Source organism: Corapipo altera, unplaced genomic scaffold (genome assembly GCF_003945725.1).
Source record: "Corapipo altera isolate COAL_440 unplaced genomic scaffold, ASM394572v1 23b, whole genome shotgun sequence".
Classification (NCBI taxonomy): Eukaryota; Metazoa; Chordata; class Aves; order Passeriformes; family Pipridae; genus Corapipo; species Corapipo altera.
In genome coordinates this window covers 6,781,131-6,798,976 of record NW_020884885.1, presented here as the reverse complement: position 1 = coordinate 6,798,976, position 17,846 = coordinate 6,781,131, and the positions used below count along the sequence as shown (strand labels likewise).

Sequence of the window (17,846 nt, the reverse complement as noted above, 5' to 3'; positions counted from 1 at the left end):
TTGTTAACTAGGGTAGCATCTTCTACTTCACTAATTCCAAGGCTATGAAACTGCAAGTGTAATTGTGCATGGAAATAAAATCATTTTATAACTTCAGTTGTAGAGTAGGGGTGATGAGAAGGGAAAACAAACTCCCACTATAAAACTACTGGTAGACAATACAGAGCACTGAAATGTATAGAACAGCATTCTACTATGTGACTTGGTCACAGTATTCACTGCTGTGAGTTAAACATGTAAGGGTATCAGCCAGTTCTTTTTTCCTTGAAACAGTTGTCTTCTGTTCTGGGACAACTTTTGTTAATCCAGAACTGACTCTGCTCCAATCAGTATTTTCCATGGTGCTTTCTCCATTTTACTCTATAAAAGCTCTGATAGTTGTCATAACTCCAAAGTAGCAAAGGAACCTAACAATGAGTAACTGAAAGGTTTCTAAATGTATTAGTGATCACATAAAAGAAATGTTATTTTCTCAAATGCTTCCAAAAGCAGTAAGACTTTTTTATAGCATTGCTAACTCCATAATTTTCAACTGTTCTACCATCTCTTCTTATACCTCTTTGTTGAATAGAAAAAAAAAGATAAATGAGAGAAGCAGCATCTCTGTGCACACATATTTCCTGTTAAAAAATAATAAAACCAAAATGCCACCACAGCAGAGTAGCACCACATTGCCAAGTGTATACATATTGATGATAGACCACTCTGGAGTTGTCAGAGCTGGTGAATGCAAAGGGAAATTTGGTAACTGAAGGGCTTTGTTCTGTTCATATCTTGTGCATAACAACTCTCTAGGAAAAACTAGTACTTCACATGGGATTTAGGTATCAAGTGGAAGGAGGTAAATTTTAGAACAAGCCCACAGGCTTAATTTGCTACTGGCTTTGCCTGTCATAATCTGTGGAATCTATTATTATGAAGCTGAATAGATTTCTGACTCTACAGGGCCTTGCATTATGTGTTCTTAAAGCACTTCCCTAGTTACAAAACAAAGTAGCCTCAGAAATGTTGTCTGCCATCAGCTACTTCTTATGAAAAGCTAGTAGGTTGTTTTTTTCATGAAGCGGTGGAATTGGATTCTTAAAGAAAACTGTGTGATGGTTTGAGCCACCACAAAAATCCAAAATCCAATTTCCAGGCTTCCCCTACCTCTTCTCACAATTTTATCTCAACACCGAAGAGAAACTTTCAGGCAAGAGGCTTCTATAGGGGAAAAGGGGAAGTATATATACATTTATTTTACACAAATAAATATACTGTACAAGCTAAAAGCAACTATATATATAATATTACACACTTCTATCAGTCCCTTTAAGTTTCTCAATTCAGTCCAGGAAAAGCCCTTCAGGCTGATAGGTAACCAGTCTTTCTCTCATGGGAGTGTTCAGGGAACCTGATTCATTCCCCCCACCAACCTCCAGCTGTTTGCTGAAGTCTTTTCTTCCTCACGAAGTCCAAGAAGATAGCTCTGAGTCCTTTCTCCTTGGTTCTGTGCCATCTCTGCTGTGTGATTCTCTCATACCTCAGTTCTGTACTGTATCACAGTACGCGTCCTGGAATGTTCATTCCTTCTCCGAGTTTTCGGCTGTCCTCCTTTTTAAATCACTGCAAGGACATCCCCTGGGCCTTTCTCTGGTCCCTCTCCAATTTCGCCTGGGGTTATCTCCCTGGCACCGGGCTGCATTCTGCCCGTCCACTTTGGCTCTGCTCCAGTGCTGAGCCTCCCCTCTACTTTACAGTGAGAGGGAAAAGAAGAAGCCCCCTCCGCAGTCTAGCTGCAAAGGTGGGGGGAAGAGGGCTTGGCTCCTCTCTCCCACTTACCTTTAGGTGCTGTGAGTCCTTCCCTCATAACACACACTCACTCCAATGCTGCCTTCAACCCTGGCTTCGGCCAGAGTTGTGGGCCACAGGGGCCCCCCTTCCCCCTGGAGGGGAAAAAAGGGGGCCCTGCCACCCGTGGGCCTTTCTCACACCCACACCCCCACACAGCAGCAGACAGACAGACCAACTGCCAACAACTTCCGCCAGTTGTGTATATATGATTTTTCACAGGAGCGAACAAAACAAGCAGTGATTGGCCCTCCAGGGGAAACTGCCCTGGCACCCAATCACCTCTAGGCCCCCTGGCTCCCGGGGGGCGGCAATTTTCAAACCATGACAAACTGATTGCCTGTTAAGTGATGGATCACATCCATCCTTTGAATAGCTACAAATAGGGAACTAGATACCTCTCTTAGTATCTTATAAAAGAACCACTTGCTGCTAATCTTAATTTTGGCTGTTATGTTGAAGTGTAGCTGTTACCAACAACTGACAGACCCAAGTACCTAAGTGAGGGCTTTCAGTGACAGCTTAATACTACTTATTAAAGTGAAAACAGCAGAAGTTACACCAAATGAACTGATTTTTTGAAAATAATTTACTAAAATATACAAGTACATTTTCCTTTTCAGTATAAGTTACATAATTGTACACATTTTTACCTCTTTCTAGGTGCTTTTGGTAGTAAGGCAGCAGCAGTGAGCTGATGACTAAAACTTTCAGCATTGCTCTGTACACAAGGAGTCAGTGCAAGGATATTATATTTTCTAGCAATATACATTTTTAGTAAATACATTGAAGATGAACCTAGTTTTTATTCAATAAAGCTCAAGCAGAAGTGGGCTGTAGTGCAATTCTTGCTTATGGGAAAAGAAAGCCTATACAATAAAATATGAATGAAGGATGCTCAAACCACAATTTGTTTACTGGAAGCTGTTAATAAAACATTTAACCACAACTACTTGTGCTTCATAGAAAAAATCATACAGGTTATAAATTAAAACCTTGCCTATAGAAGTTCTTCTCTGTAGAATAGTGCTTACTGCAAGACATACAATGCTTTGGTGGTAGAACTTCCATGTGCTATCATGGAAAAATGTTTCCAGAAGAAATAATCCTCTTACAAATCAACAGCCAGCTTCATGACAAAAGGGAACTGGCAACTTTGAAACGCTCATTCCCTTTCTCTGTGAAAGAACAAGCTGTGACAAAGGAGAACACGTACTGTGTTAAAAGCTATTGTGGCACAAAAATCAAAACTGGCCCCTGGGCAGGTTCATCAGTTCAATACCTATGTTCTCTAGTTCAAGTTTATTCAATGCGGCCTTAACAGGCTCTATCAGACTACTAGAGGAGGAGTACTCTGATCATTTCCTTCATCAGTCTTGGTTTAAGTCAGTGGAGCAGGTACTTCTAGTCTCTCTTCTTCTTAGTAACATACTGGGTCAGAATAATGATCATGCAAACTTCTTCTTTGTAGCTGTAAATCGTTCCATGTACTACAAAAAAAACCAAAAACCATCTAAGATTCATAAATTAATAGAGGATTTGTTACTGCTAAAAGCAGCTAAGCTTCTGCACTCAGACTCAAAAACATTCTGCATCTAAAGCATATTTTTATATCCCAGATGTAACCATTAGAGCTTTAATTTCAAATGAACAAAAAACTCCCCAAAAATTTATGCCATTTGCTGCAATTCAGACTAATGGTCAAGTCTCAAGTGTTAAAGATGAACTAATGTTAAATATGAAGCATCCGTTATTTTTTGACCTATCAAAGTGAAGACACACACCTGTCATCATTAGCTGCTCTTTAAGAGATGCTGATGAAAATCATTAATCCTGAATCCTACGAGAAAGTTAATATTTGAAGAACTCTTGATATTCTTTTTAGAGATAAGCTGTGAATCCAATACCAGTGACAATACCAATATACTATTTTGTGCTTTTATTCACCAGCATAAATGCTTAGTATTCTGAGGAGGTAGGGGGTAAGGACTTCACTTGTTAAAAAACCACAAAACAAAAAAACCCCAACCGACCAAAAAAACAAAGCAAAACAAAACAAAACAAACAAAAAAACCAAAACAAAACAAAAAACCCAAAAACAAACAACAAAAAAGAAAAACCACAACTCACAAACCTTGTCATAACCTTCCAGTTCTCTGAGTTTCTTGATTTCAAAGAGGTTGCCTTCTACTGCAAGCAGTGAGATCTGGGAATCACTAAGGATACTCTGAGGAAGCATGCTGAGTTCTAGACAGTTTTCTTCTAAACGCAAGACTTTGAGGCGTGGACAGTGGGATATCTGCACTGAGATCTGGGAAATCTTGTAGAAATAAACAGAAAAGAGAAATCAGATTAAAATGATAATGATCCATGATCATTAAAGTGACTTTTTTCAGACTTATACAGAATAATTACCATGTTGTAAATATAAACTACATTAACTAGTTAGAATGCATAAGCAACAAATTATCAAAAATCCAAGTAATTTTTTTTTCTTCCATGATGACAGGCAACCTACACATATATTTACCACACTCCTACTCAAAAACTGTTCAAATCATTTTCTGCCTGACTAAATTCAGGATTTGTTAATCAAAGCAGGCACGTGGGTGTACTGGTACGCAAATTCTAGTTATGATCCCTCATTTGTGTTGTGTCCAGATGTCTTTTAGCTATAAAGTTTTGATACTCTCATCTTATGTTCCGTGGATGTACTAAGTCCAAGATAAACCATGTTCTAAATCTAGGTAATATCTCAGTTACCAGACCTGATTCTGATTCAAATTGAGTTCGATAGCCTGCAATTCTCCCACACTGTCGGGCACATTTTGGATCTGGTTTTTCGAAAGATCTACCACATCCAAGTGGCGAAGACCACAGAGTTGCGTAGGCACAGTCCGAAGCTGGTTTCCAGAAAGGCTCAGGGTTTTGAGAGCTGAAAGTTGTCCAAATGCAGCCGGTAACTGCCTCAAGTGGTTGCCGTTCAAGTGTAGTGTTTCCAGTTTTTTCAGTTTACACAACTCCTCAGGTAAAGCATCTAGAAATAAATGACAGAACAAACATACGACCTGAACTAAGAGTGGTAAACATTAATACCTCTTTAATTCAAATAAGCTTCTGCATGGAGAGCAGTACTCTATTAAAGTAATTTCTCACAGACTTCCTCCGCATTTTCCATTTATCCCTCATTCTGCCTACACAGGTGCATATATAACCTTTAGCACTCCTGAGTTGCACTACAGTCAGTTGCACTATGGAGTCAAAGGTTTGTAAATTATGTTTGTTTCAAAAAGGCAGAAAATACCTAATTAATGCATTAAAACCTAGTTTCTTTACCTCATTCTAATTTTTCCATAAAGTTGGATGTTTGCCAAACAGAAGCAGTAACAACCTCTGAATGGTCAGCAACATTGTCTACATCATCATCATCTTCATTACCTGTTCTCTATGCAAATACTAAACCATATGACACTGTTAAACCCTCAGATCAGACAAGTCATAGAACAAAAACCTTATGATTTTAAGTGCTCATGCGTCATTGTAAAACATAAGACAACTAAGTTGGCAACTAGTTTTGTAGAGTTTCTGGTTTTGGGGGTTTTATGCTGTGCACGAATTCCAAAAATTTCAGTTAAAGTGACTAACCTCCCAATTTACATCCTGTGAGAGTTAAATTTAATAAATTTAGTTTCTGATCAGAAAACACAGGTTATTATTTTAAAAATCTGTGCAGATATTAATTAGCAGGCATACTCAGTTTGTTGTTGTTTAGAGCAAGGCTCTTCAAAAAGGAAAATTTTCCAATGAGAGGTGGCAAGAGTTCTATTTTGTTGTTCGACAAATCTATTGTCCTTAAGTTGCTTGTTAGCTTCTGCAGATCTTCAGGAAACTATGGGGGAGAAAAAAGATACAGCATTTAAATAGTTGATACAATTTTGAATGTTCAAGTTATACAGCTTAAAATTTTAACTGGAATTTGGATCACTATTACATACTGTCATATGCATTGCAATGTCCAATCACTATGGTGTAATTGGCAAATTTGCTTAATGCATATTTTTAAAAATATTTTTTCATCTGGGGAAGTAAAAAAGGATATAAAGAAAACACTAATACCTATGAGGAGTAGTTTTTCATCCAAAGTATTAAAATTAAAAAGGAAGAAGGAAGCTTGTTTACATTTGAGTCCTCTTGTGTGCTTCTCTTAAACATGTCTGTCATTTAAAATATCCTACAGCCAGTTAACAATGACATATTTTAGCAGAGTAAGATTGAGAAATTTTTCACTTGCTTTCCTTTTTCAATAACTATGTATAGCATTTTCCTTACTCTTATTTACACCCTGTATCACTTTGGTACTGAGCCTTGAAACTGAGCTAAAAAAATAAAAACCTGACAATCACCATCAAGGAGTCCTGGTGAATAAGCAAGTGGGTTTGATTCTCCTTTGGTTTGACAGAGAAAAAGAGAGAAGGTAGCACAGTGGAAGAAGACACTTTGGAGAAGTCTTGGAAAATTATGGCAATATTTTGGCTATCCTGTGACCTGCTGCTTGACTAATGGTTCCAGAACATGGTGTGTTTTTCTGCAGTTGAGTCTAAGTCAAGACAATTTCCAATATAATAAACTCTCAGGATGCTTACAGCCCAATGAACAGACTATTCGTATGACTACAATTAAATACAGTCTAAGTATCTAAATGTAACAAATTGTGGAGTATCTTTCTAAGTAACAATATGCTTACAAAATGTATATTTTCCCCTTCAAGCTTATAACCGTTTTTTAAAAAAAACCACGTCATAACTAACACTTCTTGAACATATACGCACTCTAAAACACAAGGTCATAAGCATACAAGTGCCCTGACAGATAAATCCTCAGTCAAAAGACAATGCAGGCAAAAAGGAAAAAAGAAAATAAATCTTGAAATAATTTGCATCACTATTTGTGAGAAATACATGTATGCAGTGCATTATGACAATGAGGTGGGAATTGCTCTCCAAAAGTGTCAGTCATGCACACAAACAGCCATGTTTCCCCTACTGTTACATTACCTCAGTAAGTCCCTTTCCAGTCAGCTGAAACACACCAGTTTTCTGTGCTGTCTCCAGGTGGGCTTTTAATGCACTGTTGCCCATCCTAGCAATTCTCTGTCAAGCACACGGCATTCGAGTGACAGTCTCAGCCAATTTCTGTTACTCTGTGCTAGAGAACTGCAATCCAAAGTCTCTGTGATAAAGCAAATGTAAGAAGTCATTTTATGTGCACTCTCTCCAACACTACAGGCATTTCAACACACTGAAACATTTCACTGCTGCATTTTCAACTCCCGCATAACTAAAACCTACAACTCAAAAGATTTGCCTAGCTTAAGGTGCCTTCATTATAGCAGTTTTACTATGGAAACGATGTAACAAGCACAGTTAAAACTAAGTGGAAAAGCTGCACATTTCTTCTTTCAGTGCCCTGTACCGTAAGGAGATTCTCCACGAAAACTGGCCGTGATTCCTGCGGAACTTACCAGCCCTGGCCTGCCGACAATACTACGGTTTTATCTGCGGTTTTGGAAACATTTATTCTATTTCACAGAGAACTGACTCCTCTGCCGTGGCCCTGTTTGCAGACACACGACATCCATCTTCGTCACCCCAGCAGGGTTTAATCCCAGGACGCACGAGTCACAGGCCGGAGGATTAGTGCCGTGTTCGCAATGGGAAATAAAGCCTGGGACACCTCTTAAGCAGCCGGCACGGGGAGCACGACAGGAGAGGAGCGCTCCTGGCGCCACGGCAGCAGCCCCCGCCCCAACCCCTTCGCGGCTGCTCGGGCCCCGACTCCAGCCCCGTCGGGGGCAGCCGGGGACAGCCGGCGGCAGCCAAGTCAGGCCCGGCCCGGCCCGGCCCGGCCCGACCCACCTGTCCGGGCTCCGCACGCAGACGTTCCGCAGCGGCGGAGCCCCCGCACGGCCCCTCGCTCCGCCCTTCCAGAACCTCCGCTTCAGCGGCGCCCACCGGCTGCCCGGAACCGGACGCGCGTTCAATTTCCTGCCGCGCCCAGCATGGCGGCCGGCGGGCCCTCCGTGTCGGAGGCGTCCCACCGGGAGACTGGAAAGCCCGGCGAGCTAGAGAGGTGCTGCCGCGCACTCGCAGCCGTGGAGGCCGCCAGGCCCTGCCCCTGCAGGGTGGACGAGCCCAAGCTGGAGCTGAGCTCGGGGCTGGACGTGGGCAGCCATGAGGAGCGGAGCGGCTCCCGCCCGCTCTGGAAGCCCGGGCAGCCCTCGGCGGCGGCCGCGCTGCTGGAGCGGTGCCTGGCGGCGGGCGCCGTGACTCAGGTACCACCCGGGGCCGGGGGGCTGCGCAAGCTGTCGGCAGCGGGCAAAAGCGCCGCGAAATAATGCTTGTGTCCTATGGGTTGTTCGCGCGAAACATACTGTATCGCGTAGCGCAGGAGCATCAATAACTTTCAACCATTAAAAGCCATTATTGAGAACGTGCCTGGTACGTTCTTGCTGCCGACTGTGTGTTTTCCCACTGTTTTCTTTTTACAGGAGACATTGGATTTGACTCGCAGAGAAACGCCATGCTTTGTGAAATTCTCAGAGATGGAAAAAATGGCAAACATGCAAGCTGAAATCAATGAGGTACAGCCTTTATTGTTGTCAGTGTACACTCAACACTTCAGTACTTGGAGGTAGTACAGAGCTCCCAATGAAGTATCAGGCTGCCATGTGCCATGTTTCATGTTTTGAGGGTTTTTTAACAGTTCAGCTCTTTAACAGCTGGTGCTTTTTTCCTCGGTGGACTGAGTTGTCGTAATGGTAAGAACAAAAGTATGAAACGAAAGTTTTTGCTGTAAGTAGAAAGACTCAGAAGGCTGCACCTTTAACTGAAGTGTTACCTGAAGTGTTCTGAAGAAACTGAAAAGTAAATAAAAATTTGTAGCTGACTTCAATTCACAGAAATCCATTTCTTTATAGGCAACTAGACCATTTTGTTGGTTACCAAGAGGTAACCTCAGTCATTTCCTACTGCCTGAATTGGCTGTTGACTTGTATTTTATAATGTTGTTTTAGACACTGTATAGATTATGAAACTTGCTTTGTAGGAGAGACATGGATTTGAAGGGTGATTAAGGAATTAGCTGGATGAAAACAGCCAGCAGGTTGTGGTCAATGACTCTATGTGCAGGTGAAGGCTGGTGACAAGTACTGTTCCTCAAGGCTCTGTCTTGGGACTGATGCTTTTTAATATCTTTATCAATGGCATAGACAGCGAGATCAAGTGCACCTTCAGCAAGTTTGCAGGTGACACAAAGCTGAGCAGTGCGGTTGACACAACAGAAGGACAGGATAATATCCAGAGTGGCCTGGACAGGCTTGAGAAGTGGGCCCATGGAAAGTCATCAAGTTCACCAGGTCCAAGTGTAAGCTTCTGCACCTGGGTTGGGGCAGTCTCAGACCTGAGTACAGACTGGGAGATGAGCTCCTCACAAGCAGCCCTGCGGTGAAGGACTTAGGGTTTCTCATGGATGAAGAGCTGGATGTGAGCCAACAGTGTGGGGTCACAGCCCAGAAAGGCAACCTCATCCTGGGCTGCATCAAAAGCACCCAGGAGATTGAGGGAGATGATTCTCCTTTTCTACTTTGTCCTTGTGTCCTTGCCTCCTTTTCTACTGTGTCCCTGCATATAATCTGGGGTTATCAGCATAAGAAAGACAGTCCAGGGAAGGGCCGTTGAAGATGATCAGAGGGCTGGAGCACCTCTCCTGTGAAGACAGGCTGAGAGAGCTGGAGTTGTTTGGCAGCCTTCCAGTACTTAAAGGGGGCTTAAAAAAGAGGGAGAGTGTTTTTTCACATGAGTAGATAGTGCTAGGACAAGGCAGAATGGCTTTAAACTAAGAGGAGAGATTTAGATTTAAATATTAGGAAGAAATTCTTTACTGTGAGAATAGTGAGGCATTGGAACAGGTTGCCAAGAGAAGTTGTGAATGCCCCATCCCTGGAAGTGTTTAAGGCCAGGTTGGATGGGGCTCTGAACAACTTGGTCTAGTGGGTGATATCCCTGCCCTTGGGATAGTAGTAGAAACCAATAGTAGAAACACTTCAGAGGGCATGGGAACATCCTCTCATACAAATGCTCACTCTCTTTCACATGTATGCTCTCATTTTTTCTCTTTCTACTTCCTCCTCCACCCCAAGAGAGTCAACAATATCTGGATAAGTATGTTTAAAATGAATTTTCATTTGATGTTATTATTGTTGTAGATAAAACTGAAAACTGAAATGATGCAGTTGGAGAATGAGACAGCAGACATTACTCACCTTTTTTACTTAGGTAAGTGCAGTTATACCAGAGAAAAACTAAGAGTCTTAAATTACTTAATCAGCAGATTAATATTTCATCTGAGTATATCACATTTCTAGAAGTTACTGCAGCAGTCATCTCTGGATAGCTTGTTAGAGGTGGTACAGGTTTTATTAGCACCTAAAGAGTGTTTCCATACTATTTGAACTTGCACTTTCTGCTGTCTCAGTAGAAGCTCTGTGTGCAACTCATTCTCCAAAAAAGTGTGAGGGGGTGCTCAGCTCCCCAATTTCAGTGGAGCATGAGTTCTGAGATCATCAGTAACCCTTGGCCTGCATGTGCTGCTCTGCTTCTTTTCCAGAAACTCAGTGTATTTCTGTTGCATCTGTATGCCCCTAAAATTACTTGCATTTTTAATTTAGCACTTCGGAAGCATTTGTATTCATTTCTTTATTATTTCACACTTTTCACAGTATAATTTTATGGATACTTAAAAACATTCTAACTTGCTACTATTGTGCTAGGCTAATGAAATTTGTTGTATTACTTCAGTGCTATGGTATAGTTCAAGAAATTGACTTCATCTCAAATAGAATTTATTTTAAACTATAGATAATTTAAAACAACATATTTGTATCTCTTTAAAGTAGGTATTGTGACTTTGAGGTGCATGCTGATACTAAATCACACACACTCCAACAAACACCATTCTGACTAATGTCTCTCTTGCGTGTAAATTGTCCAGTGCAATAGATCAGTGTTTTTTCTCTCTCTGTCTTTCTCCAGAAGAAATGTTGCTCTTGTTTTAGCAGGACAGTAGGTTCAACTTTGCAATTTTATTTTATAGGGAAAAAGTATGAGATTTTGCAAGATATGAACAATCACTTGGAAGCTGTACTGAAAGAGAAGAGGGCTCTCAGAAAGAGGTTGATAAAACCCAGATATCAAGAGAGCCTGCCTATTGAAGCTACTTTCCACAAGTAGGCACACAGAAAATAATTGTTCTTTGTTTGCGTGAGTCCAAATTAATTTGAACTACTAGGCAGTAAAAATCACGTGCTTTCATTCATCTTTCCATTGCTAAGAATATAAATAAAAAATGGTAGCAGAACCTCAGCTAAAAGCTAGTAGTTTAGTCATTGATAAATTCACAGGAAGGTAGTGATACATATTTTTCTGAATATTTACTTAGGTTATTGATGTTGTCTTCAGAAGACTACAGAACAACTTGCAATGTATTGTTTTAAACAAATGTGCTAAATGCTTGATTCATTAAGCTTCTCCAGAGCAGGAATTGTTACTTTAGTGTTTAGTATCTTCCTTCCACTGTCACTTGCTCAGAATAAGTGTGAATGATTGCCAGACATGCATAGTGCATGTTTTAAAAATATAGTCCTTCTTATGGTCTAAAAATCTAACCCAGTTACTGAAGAAGTGGATATTACTTCTGTAATTCCTGCCCTAATTGTTGCTGAGAGTCATAAAATAAGTGTAATTGCAGAAAAATTATTTAGATGGTTGGGAACGTGCATAAAACTGGAGAAGAGGACTAAGAAAATCAGGGCATAGAAATAAGAACTTGTAAGTATTAAATTCTCATTGTTTAGCACAACTTTTGAGTAGAGGGCTCATTCTTGGTTACAGGTGTATAGTAGAGTTGTTGACTGATGCTGTGACTTTCACTGGGAAGCTTGAAAGCCATTTGCAGTCTGTAAGAAGCATCCCTCAGGTACCGAATATGATGAAGAATATGGTGAGTAGCCAAAGAACTGAGCCTGCTGTCTTGTCCAGCATTAAGAATGGAATGCTGTTTAATTGTTTAGGTCATTTTTATGTCCTGCTAGATTGACGGGATATATAGAGATTAAATCCAACCCTTTTCTGCTTTAGGACACCGCTTTGACAAAAACAGAGGTGTTCGTGATGGAATTGGAGGAGCTGACAGAGCAAATACTGAAATGGAGAGAACTGCAAAAAGAAGTGTATTCTGACAGCATACGCAATCGTGCTGAATTGGACTTTGGCTTATATTTAACCTAACAAATCATTTTCCTCAAATAGGATTTCCTCCTTCAAAAAACTACCTTCTTATGGTCTTCTGTGAAAACTGCAACACAGCTGTGCTGTAATCCAGCAGAGACTTTGCAGGTAGTTGTATTTCTGTTATTAAGTAACAGTTCTCCAACTATTTACTGGAAAAAAAGGATAGTGAGCAGTAGCTCACAGGAAGACAGGCTATTGAGAAGCCTGTTAAGGAATTACTTTTTGGAGTAGCTGGATAGGATTCCCTTGGAGGCTGTATCTTCAATGGAAATTTGTTTTGATAATTTCTTATGCATTTGCTCTAGTGTCTTTATTAATTTTTTTAAGAATCTTGATAAAACATTGTATTTTTTATGCCACTTTAATAAAAGCACTAGATTTCAAGAACTCGGTTTCTTGCTTTTTATTTTGTTGCAAAATCCCATGAATTAAAATTACAGACGAAAGCTTATGCTTCCACAGGAGTTCCAACCACGAAATTAAATTAGTTTCAAGTTACAGTTTATTTTTACTATTATGTGGTTTTGTGGGAAAGCGGGGAATGGACTTGATGATATAAAACAGATCGACCGATTTGCAAACCACACTTCAATGGTAGTGATAAATATATTCTTCAGATCCTCTTTTTCTGTTACCTGCCTTAACGTCAGTGTCCCCCTTAGAATAAAACTTTTATTCCATGGCTAAGACCAACAGTTTATCAAAAGCACTGATTGTTGCAGTTTGTAACCTGACTTCTAGATGAGGAAAAGACTGGTTGGTAAAATGTCACTGGCAGGACATATATATATATACACATATCTATAAAGCAGGATAGTTGTTTGTCTGTGGAGGATGTCCAGTTTTGTATTCGGGATACAGAGCAGACTGGAAGTGGTGCAGATGTATTCCATTGTACTGTTGTGTCATTTATCTGAATTCTTTGTACATCCAGTCTGTTGATCTCTGTTGCTGAAATAGGAACCCTTTGCTTTTTGAAAGTAACCACTAGGTGGCTCAGTACCACAAATTTCACAAGTTTATCTGATTATTGCGTTTAAAAGTAGAATTAAGAAAGAAATCTTTGGCTCTTTGTTGAGCACCCTCTATTATGACTTACTTGCAATTGGTCTATTTAATATTTGAAATTTTCTGAGAATCCCATTTTGTTCTTTTGGACTACATCATTCTGCTGAGTGTGATGACAAGGCATCCAACTTAATAATTCTCTAGCATATTATGTAAGTATAACTGACATTCCTCTGTGCTGCTGTTGAGAAAAGTTAAGAGGATAGAAACAATTTTGATTAGGTCAAGCAGAATGTCACTAAATAGAATCTGAGAATATAAACTGGTGTTTGAGTCTCCACAGACTTCAGTGGGGTCTTTGTGTGAACACTTGCTATACATCATTGCAGAATTTGAGTACAAAGTCCCATGTCAATGTTGTTTCAGATGAGGAAACAAAAGTCTTCCACACAATTGCAGAGAAGCTGACATTTTTACTGAAAATGCTTTACATATTCTGTGAAGTGGGAAGAAACAGAATCCAGACTTGTGGACTTCTTCAGGATGGGAGGTGGTCATAGGTTGGACTCGATGATCTCAGAGGTCTTTTCTGTGTTTGTGTAAATCAGTGTCCTGTACCTCTGTCAGAGGCTTAGCCTCTCTCATTGTCTTACAGTGATGATTTGGGTCAGGCAAATTAAAGCTGTTGTAATTTAATAATTTTAGAGTACAGTGAAAACTTTTAGTTAGTTTGTTCATCATAATTCCTTGAAATACATGTTTTTGCCATATCCCAAAGAGTTAAGCATATTTTCTTTTTTTACTATGTCTGTTACTGAAGAGTTGATTGTGGAGTTGGTAGAGTTTAGCTAATTGCCATTTGCCATTGATGTACCAATTAATTCTTCAGTATGATTTAAAGGGATAAATCTATTGAAGTATACAGTGATTCACAGCTTGTAGATATTCATTTTAGCATCTCTGGGGTGAGTCATGAATGAAGTGCCAGGTCCAAAGGATCTATCCCATACTCACTCTGGAAGGTTTCTGAATTGTGGTACCTTTTTCATTTAGGTTTAACATTTCTGGAGCTTAAGGCAAATTGTCTCATGAAAAGAATTATACTTAAAGTCCAAAAAAAAATAGTTCAGTTGAAAGGCAATTCAAACAAGTTGTTTAAATGTAAAACCAGTAGAGGACTGTAAAACACGCCTATATGATATTCCGATACAGCTCAGTTTATCATAATTTGAAATACAAAACCAGAAAAAATGCATTTAAAACTGAGTAACAGAACTTGCAAGTGGAATTGTCAAAACTAAACAGGAATTGCCTATCAAACCTGGCATCTTCTTTATGCCAACGCTACTTGCTCTCGCATCTTCACAATAACATCAGTAGCTGATAGGGACAATATTCTAACAAGAATGTTTTAAAAATCTTTCCGTGGTTCTTATATTAGTCTAAACACAAACCTTTATCAATGCAACAGTTTGACATTGATTTCAATTATAGTTCTTTGGAAGTTTGCAAATTTTCTTTTAGACCATAAGTACGACCCACACGAATACTGGAGGTTCTCAAAGGAGAAGCAAAAGAAATCTTAAGTACTTGAGACCTTTCCTTTAGCACTTATATGGAAGGGATACTTGTCTTGCCTAAATTCCTGTCGAATTAATGTGGAGTGCTTACAGTGCTGGTCCCTAGTGAGCGCCTTCATGGCGGTACCCGTCTAATCGGACTGTCGGTATTGAACTCTGAGGTAAAGGCCGCGTTGTTTTGCTGCTGCAAATGAGAATTTTTGGGGGGGAGCAGTGGTATCCCCTGGGATATAAAGTGTGAAATCAACGTCTCTTACTCTGGGGGTCCCACTCTCCCGGGCAGACCTGTTTCAGGCAAAAAACGGGGTTCGGGTGATGGAGAGGCTGCCGTGCGGCTGCTCCGGGCAAACTTTTCCCGAAACGCCCCCTCTCCACTCGCGGAAGTTTCCCTTCCACCCGCTCCGCGGGGGCTGCCTGGGCCGGGCTCTCCCCTCCGGGGCGGGACGGGCGGCTCCGCTCCTCCCCATCCCGGGCGGAGGGCGGATTGAGGGGCCAGGGCGCGGGTGGCCGCGACTGCCGAGCGTGAGCGGAGCCATGGCCAACGTCAAGGTGGCCGTGCGGGTCCGGCCTCTGAGCAAAAGGTGCGGCGGGGCGCAGCCGGCGGCGCGGGGAGGTCGGAGGGGAAGTACCGGGACGGCTGCGAGGGGCGGCCGGTGCTGGAGGTCCCGTCAGCCGGGACGGGATCGCCGCCGTGAGGCGGCTTAGCCGGGGCTGAGGAAGGGACCGCAGGCGCTGGGGAGCTTGGCGGTACGGCAGGAGGACTGGCAGGACGTCTCTCGCCAGCTCGCTAAATAGCTTGGGAAGTCTTCTTGGAAAAGTCACCCAGTGGAGCTGTTAGGGTGACTTCCCACTTCCTGAGCTCCCCAAAATAGGACAATTGTCATCCAGTGTCAGGGAATCTTCCCTTCCCCTTCTGTTGTTGCTGTTTTTTCCAGCGGGAGGCAGAGCCGGATATTCCCATTGTCGCTCAGCTCCGCTCCCTCCCCGGCTTGCTTGGCTCCAATAGAAATCCCAAAAGATGCATGATACCGCTTGAAGGCAACTCCCACAAACAACAAGATGCCGTAGCATCTGTTGTTGTTGTTTGTATATAATACGTACTTAAAACTGTGCAGACTTTGAAAATTTGGGGAGGAAAAGAAAGAGAAAAAGCAAGCAACCCAAATTTCAGCGGCTGGTAATTTACTCCTCCTGTTAGAGAAATGCTATAGCACTCCAGATAGGAATGGTTTGAGAAGTGGTACAAGCTCAGTAGTTTAGAGAGGAGGGTAGGATCAGAAAGGTGGGCAGCCTCCTGCACATGGCAGAAACTAATCTAGTGCTGGAACAGAAATGCTTGTATGAAGGTGAGAGTGGAAACTCAGCGAGTAGTACAGGGAGAGACTGTTAAGTAATTCCATTGACTCAACTTGCGATGGTGTGAGAAATGGGATATGGAGGGAGGCAGAGATGAGTCTTGGGCTATTTGACCCCAAAGGCAATAGGCCATTTGTTCCTTCTACTGTGCTTCCACAACTGAGATCAGCAAAAGCATTTCAAGATGGATTTTAATATTTTATAAATGGAAAGGGCAAGTGGCTGGATATTCTCTGTGAAAGGTCTGACATGACAACTTGCTTTTTAGCCTTGAACAAAATTTTCCAAATGTAATGACTTTGAGGCAAATACCAAACATGTGAAGGCTTAAAGTAACGTTGATAGACATGGAAGGGACTTAAGTTCTCTGTGGGGTTAAAGGCCTGCTCTTTTCCAGCTTCTTATACTGCTTCCATACTGTCATCACACAAATCTCTCACCCTCACTGTGCACACACTCTGCAATTGACTCTGACAGGTACCCATGTTGCCACAGCTCCTAGGATCTCTTAGAGGTTTTAAGAAGGAAGACTTCCTGCAGAAAAGAATTCGGTTCAACTAGATTGAAGTACTGTAATATGTACAATCTCAATTCTAGCCAAAAATATTAAACTTGGCTTTTTAAGAGTGCCAAAAATTAAAATGCTGCAGACAAAAGCTAGAACTCAAGATTGGTTGTTTCTAGACTATCATGCAAACTTCCACATTGCTTCTTTTCATTTAATTTACAACAACACATGAACGTTCATTTTGCATCTTAAAATGTACTGAATATTCAGATATTAAAAGATGTTAATGCAGGAGTTCTCAAAATCCTGCTTTCTGTTTAAAGCTTCTATCTTTTATAATCTGTGTTAATTACATCTGCAACTTGTTATTTAGCATAAGGCAAAGAGTGGTCGTTTTGTTCTGTGTCTATATGACACCCATCACAATGACAGAGAAGTCCTATGCACAAATAATCCCTAATAGTTATAAAGCCAGTACAGTTATGGAAAATGAAGGTTTTCTTTTGCCTAAACTTTAAATAGCTTTGCAGCCACTGTTCTTCATAATGCTATCAGTCATTCTGTAACAGACTAAATGATTTTTTTATCACCAAAATGTAGTTCTGGGAGTACATTCACTCAAATATGTTCACTGGAGTAACATTGCTTTAAAAGTATTTATTACATATTTACTATTCTACATACTAAAAAAGATTTGTTACTTTGTGGTTACATGGATACTTGTTCTGTTTAAATACATTTCCCCCTCAGAATGAAATATGGAAGCCTGAATGGGTGCTATAAATTGACTATAGCAATATGTAATAATCAGGTATTAAATAGGATCTGGAAACTGATGAATCCGTTAATGGTTTATTTCCAGACATCTTAATGCTTGGTCTATTGGATGCGAGACTTTTGTAAGGAAAGTGTAATGTTATTTTTGGCTGTCAGTCAGAAGCTGTTGATGGAAACACTTTCAATGCTAGCATGTAACTATGTGAACTAGGAATGTTGTTGCCTTTTCTTTCTTGACTTCTTTGTGGAGTATGCCAACACCGCAGTCTGTAGTGGGGTGCTGCGATAGCAGACCTCACCCTCAAGACCTGATAATAGTGTGACTGGCTGAGAAAGTATTCCAGTCTGTGTCTACAGCTCTCCTTGTTCCTGGGTAGCTCTCTTAACACTGTGTTGGGTATTTGTATGCTACAGAAATACCTGCAGTGTTGGACATGTCCT

At 41.0% G+C, this 17,846-nt stretch overlaps 3 protein-coding genes across 3 annotated transcripts in view; 2 read left to right on the top strand and 1 right to left on the bottom strand.

Moving 5' to 3' along the window:
• Nucleotides 1-2,401: 2,401 nt before the first annotated feature.
• Nucleotides 2,402-7,856, bottom strand: LRRC57 (leucine rich repeat containing 57). The gene is made up of 6 exons (XM_027641830.1): nucleotides 7,746-7,856; nucleotides 6,885-7,059; nucleotides 5,584-5,719; nucleotides 4,599-4,867; nucleotides 3,965-4,150; nucleotides 2,402-3,320 (listed from the first exon to the last, which is right to left on the bottom strand). Exons 2-6 carry the CDS (start codon nucleotides 6,966-6,968, stop codon nucleotides 3,279-3,281), a joined length of 717 nt encoding a protein of 238 aa, XP_027497631.1. The 5' UTR covers nucleotides 6,969-7,059; nucleotides 7,746-7,856; the 3' UTR covers nucleotides 2,402-3,278.
• Nucleotides 7,857-7,867: 11 nt separating this feature from the next.
• On the top strand, nucleotides 7,868-12,566 carry HAUS2 (HAUS augmin like complex subunit 2). Its single transcript, XM_027641833.1, has 6 exons — nucleotides 7,868-8,161; nucleotides 8,378-8,470; nucleotides 10,094-10,163; nucleotides 10,981-11,113; nucleotides 11,778-11,886; nucleotides 12,024-12,566. The coding sequence occupies exons 1-6, from the start codon at nucleotides 7,889-7,891 to the stop codon at nucleotides 12,171-12,173; spliced, it is 828 nt and encodes a 275-aa protein (XP_027497634.1). The 5' UTR covers nucleotides 7,868-7,888; the 3' UTR covers nucleotides 12,174-12,566.
• Nucleotides 12,567-15,262: 2,696 nt separating this feature from the next.
• The window catches only part of STARD9 (StAR related lipid transfer domain containing 9), a 100,212-nt gene continuing 97,628 nt past the window's right edge, over nucleotides 15,263-17,846 (top strand). Inside the window, exon 1 of the mRNA XM_027641796.1 lies at nucleotides 15,263-15,345. Within this exon, the coding sequence (XP_027497597.1) occupies nucleotides 15,299-15,345 (47 nt within the window). The 5' untranslated portion in view covers nucleotides 15,263-15,298. The remainder of the gene's footprint in view (nucleotides 15,346-17,846) is intronic.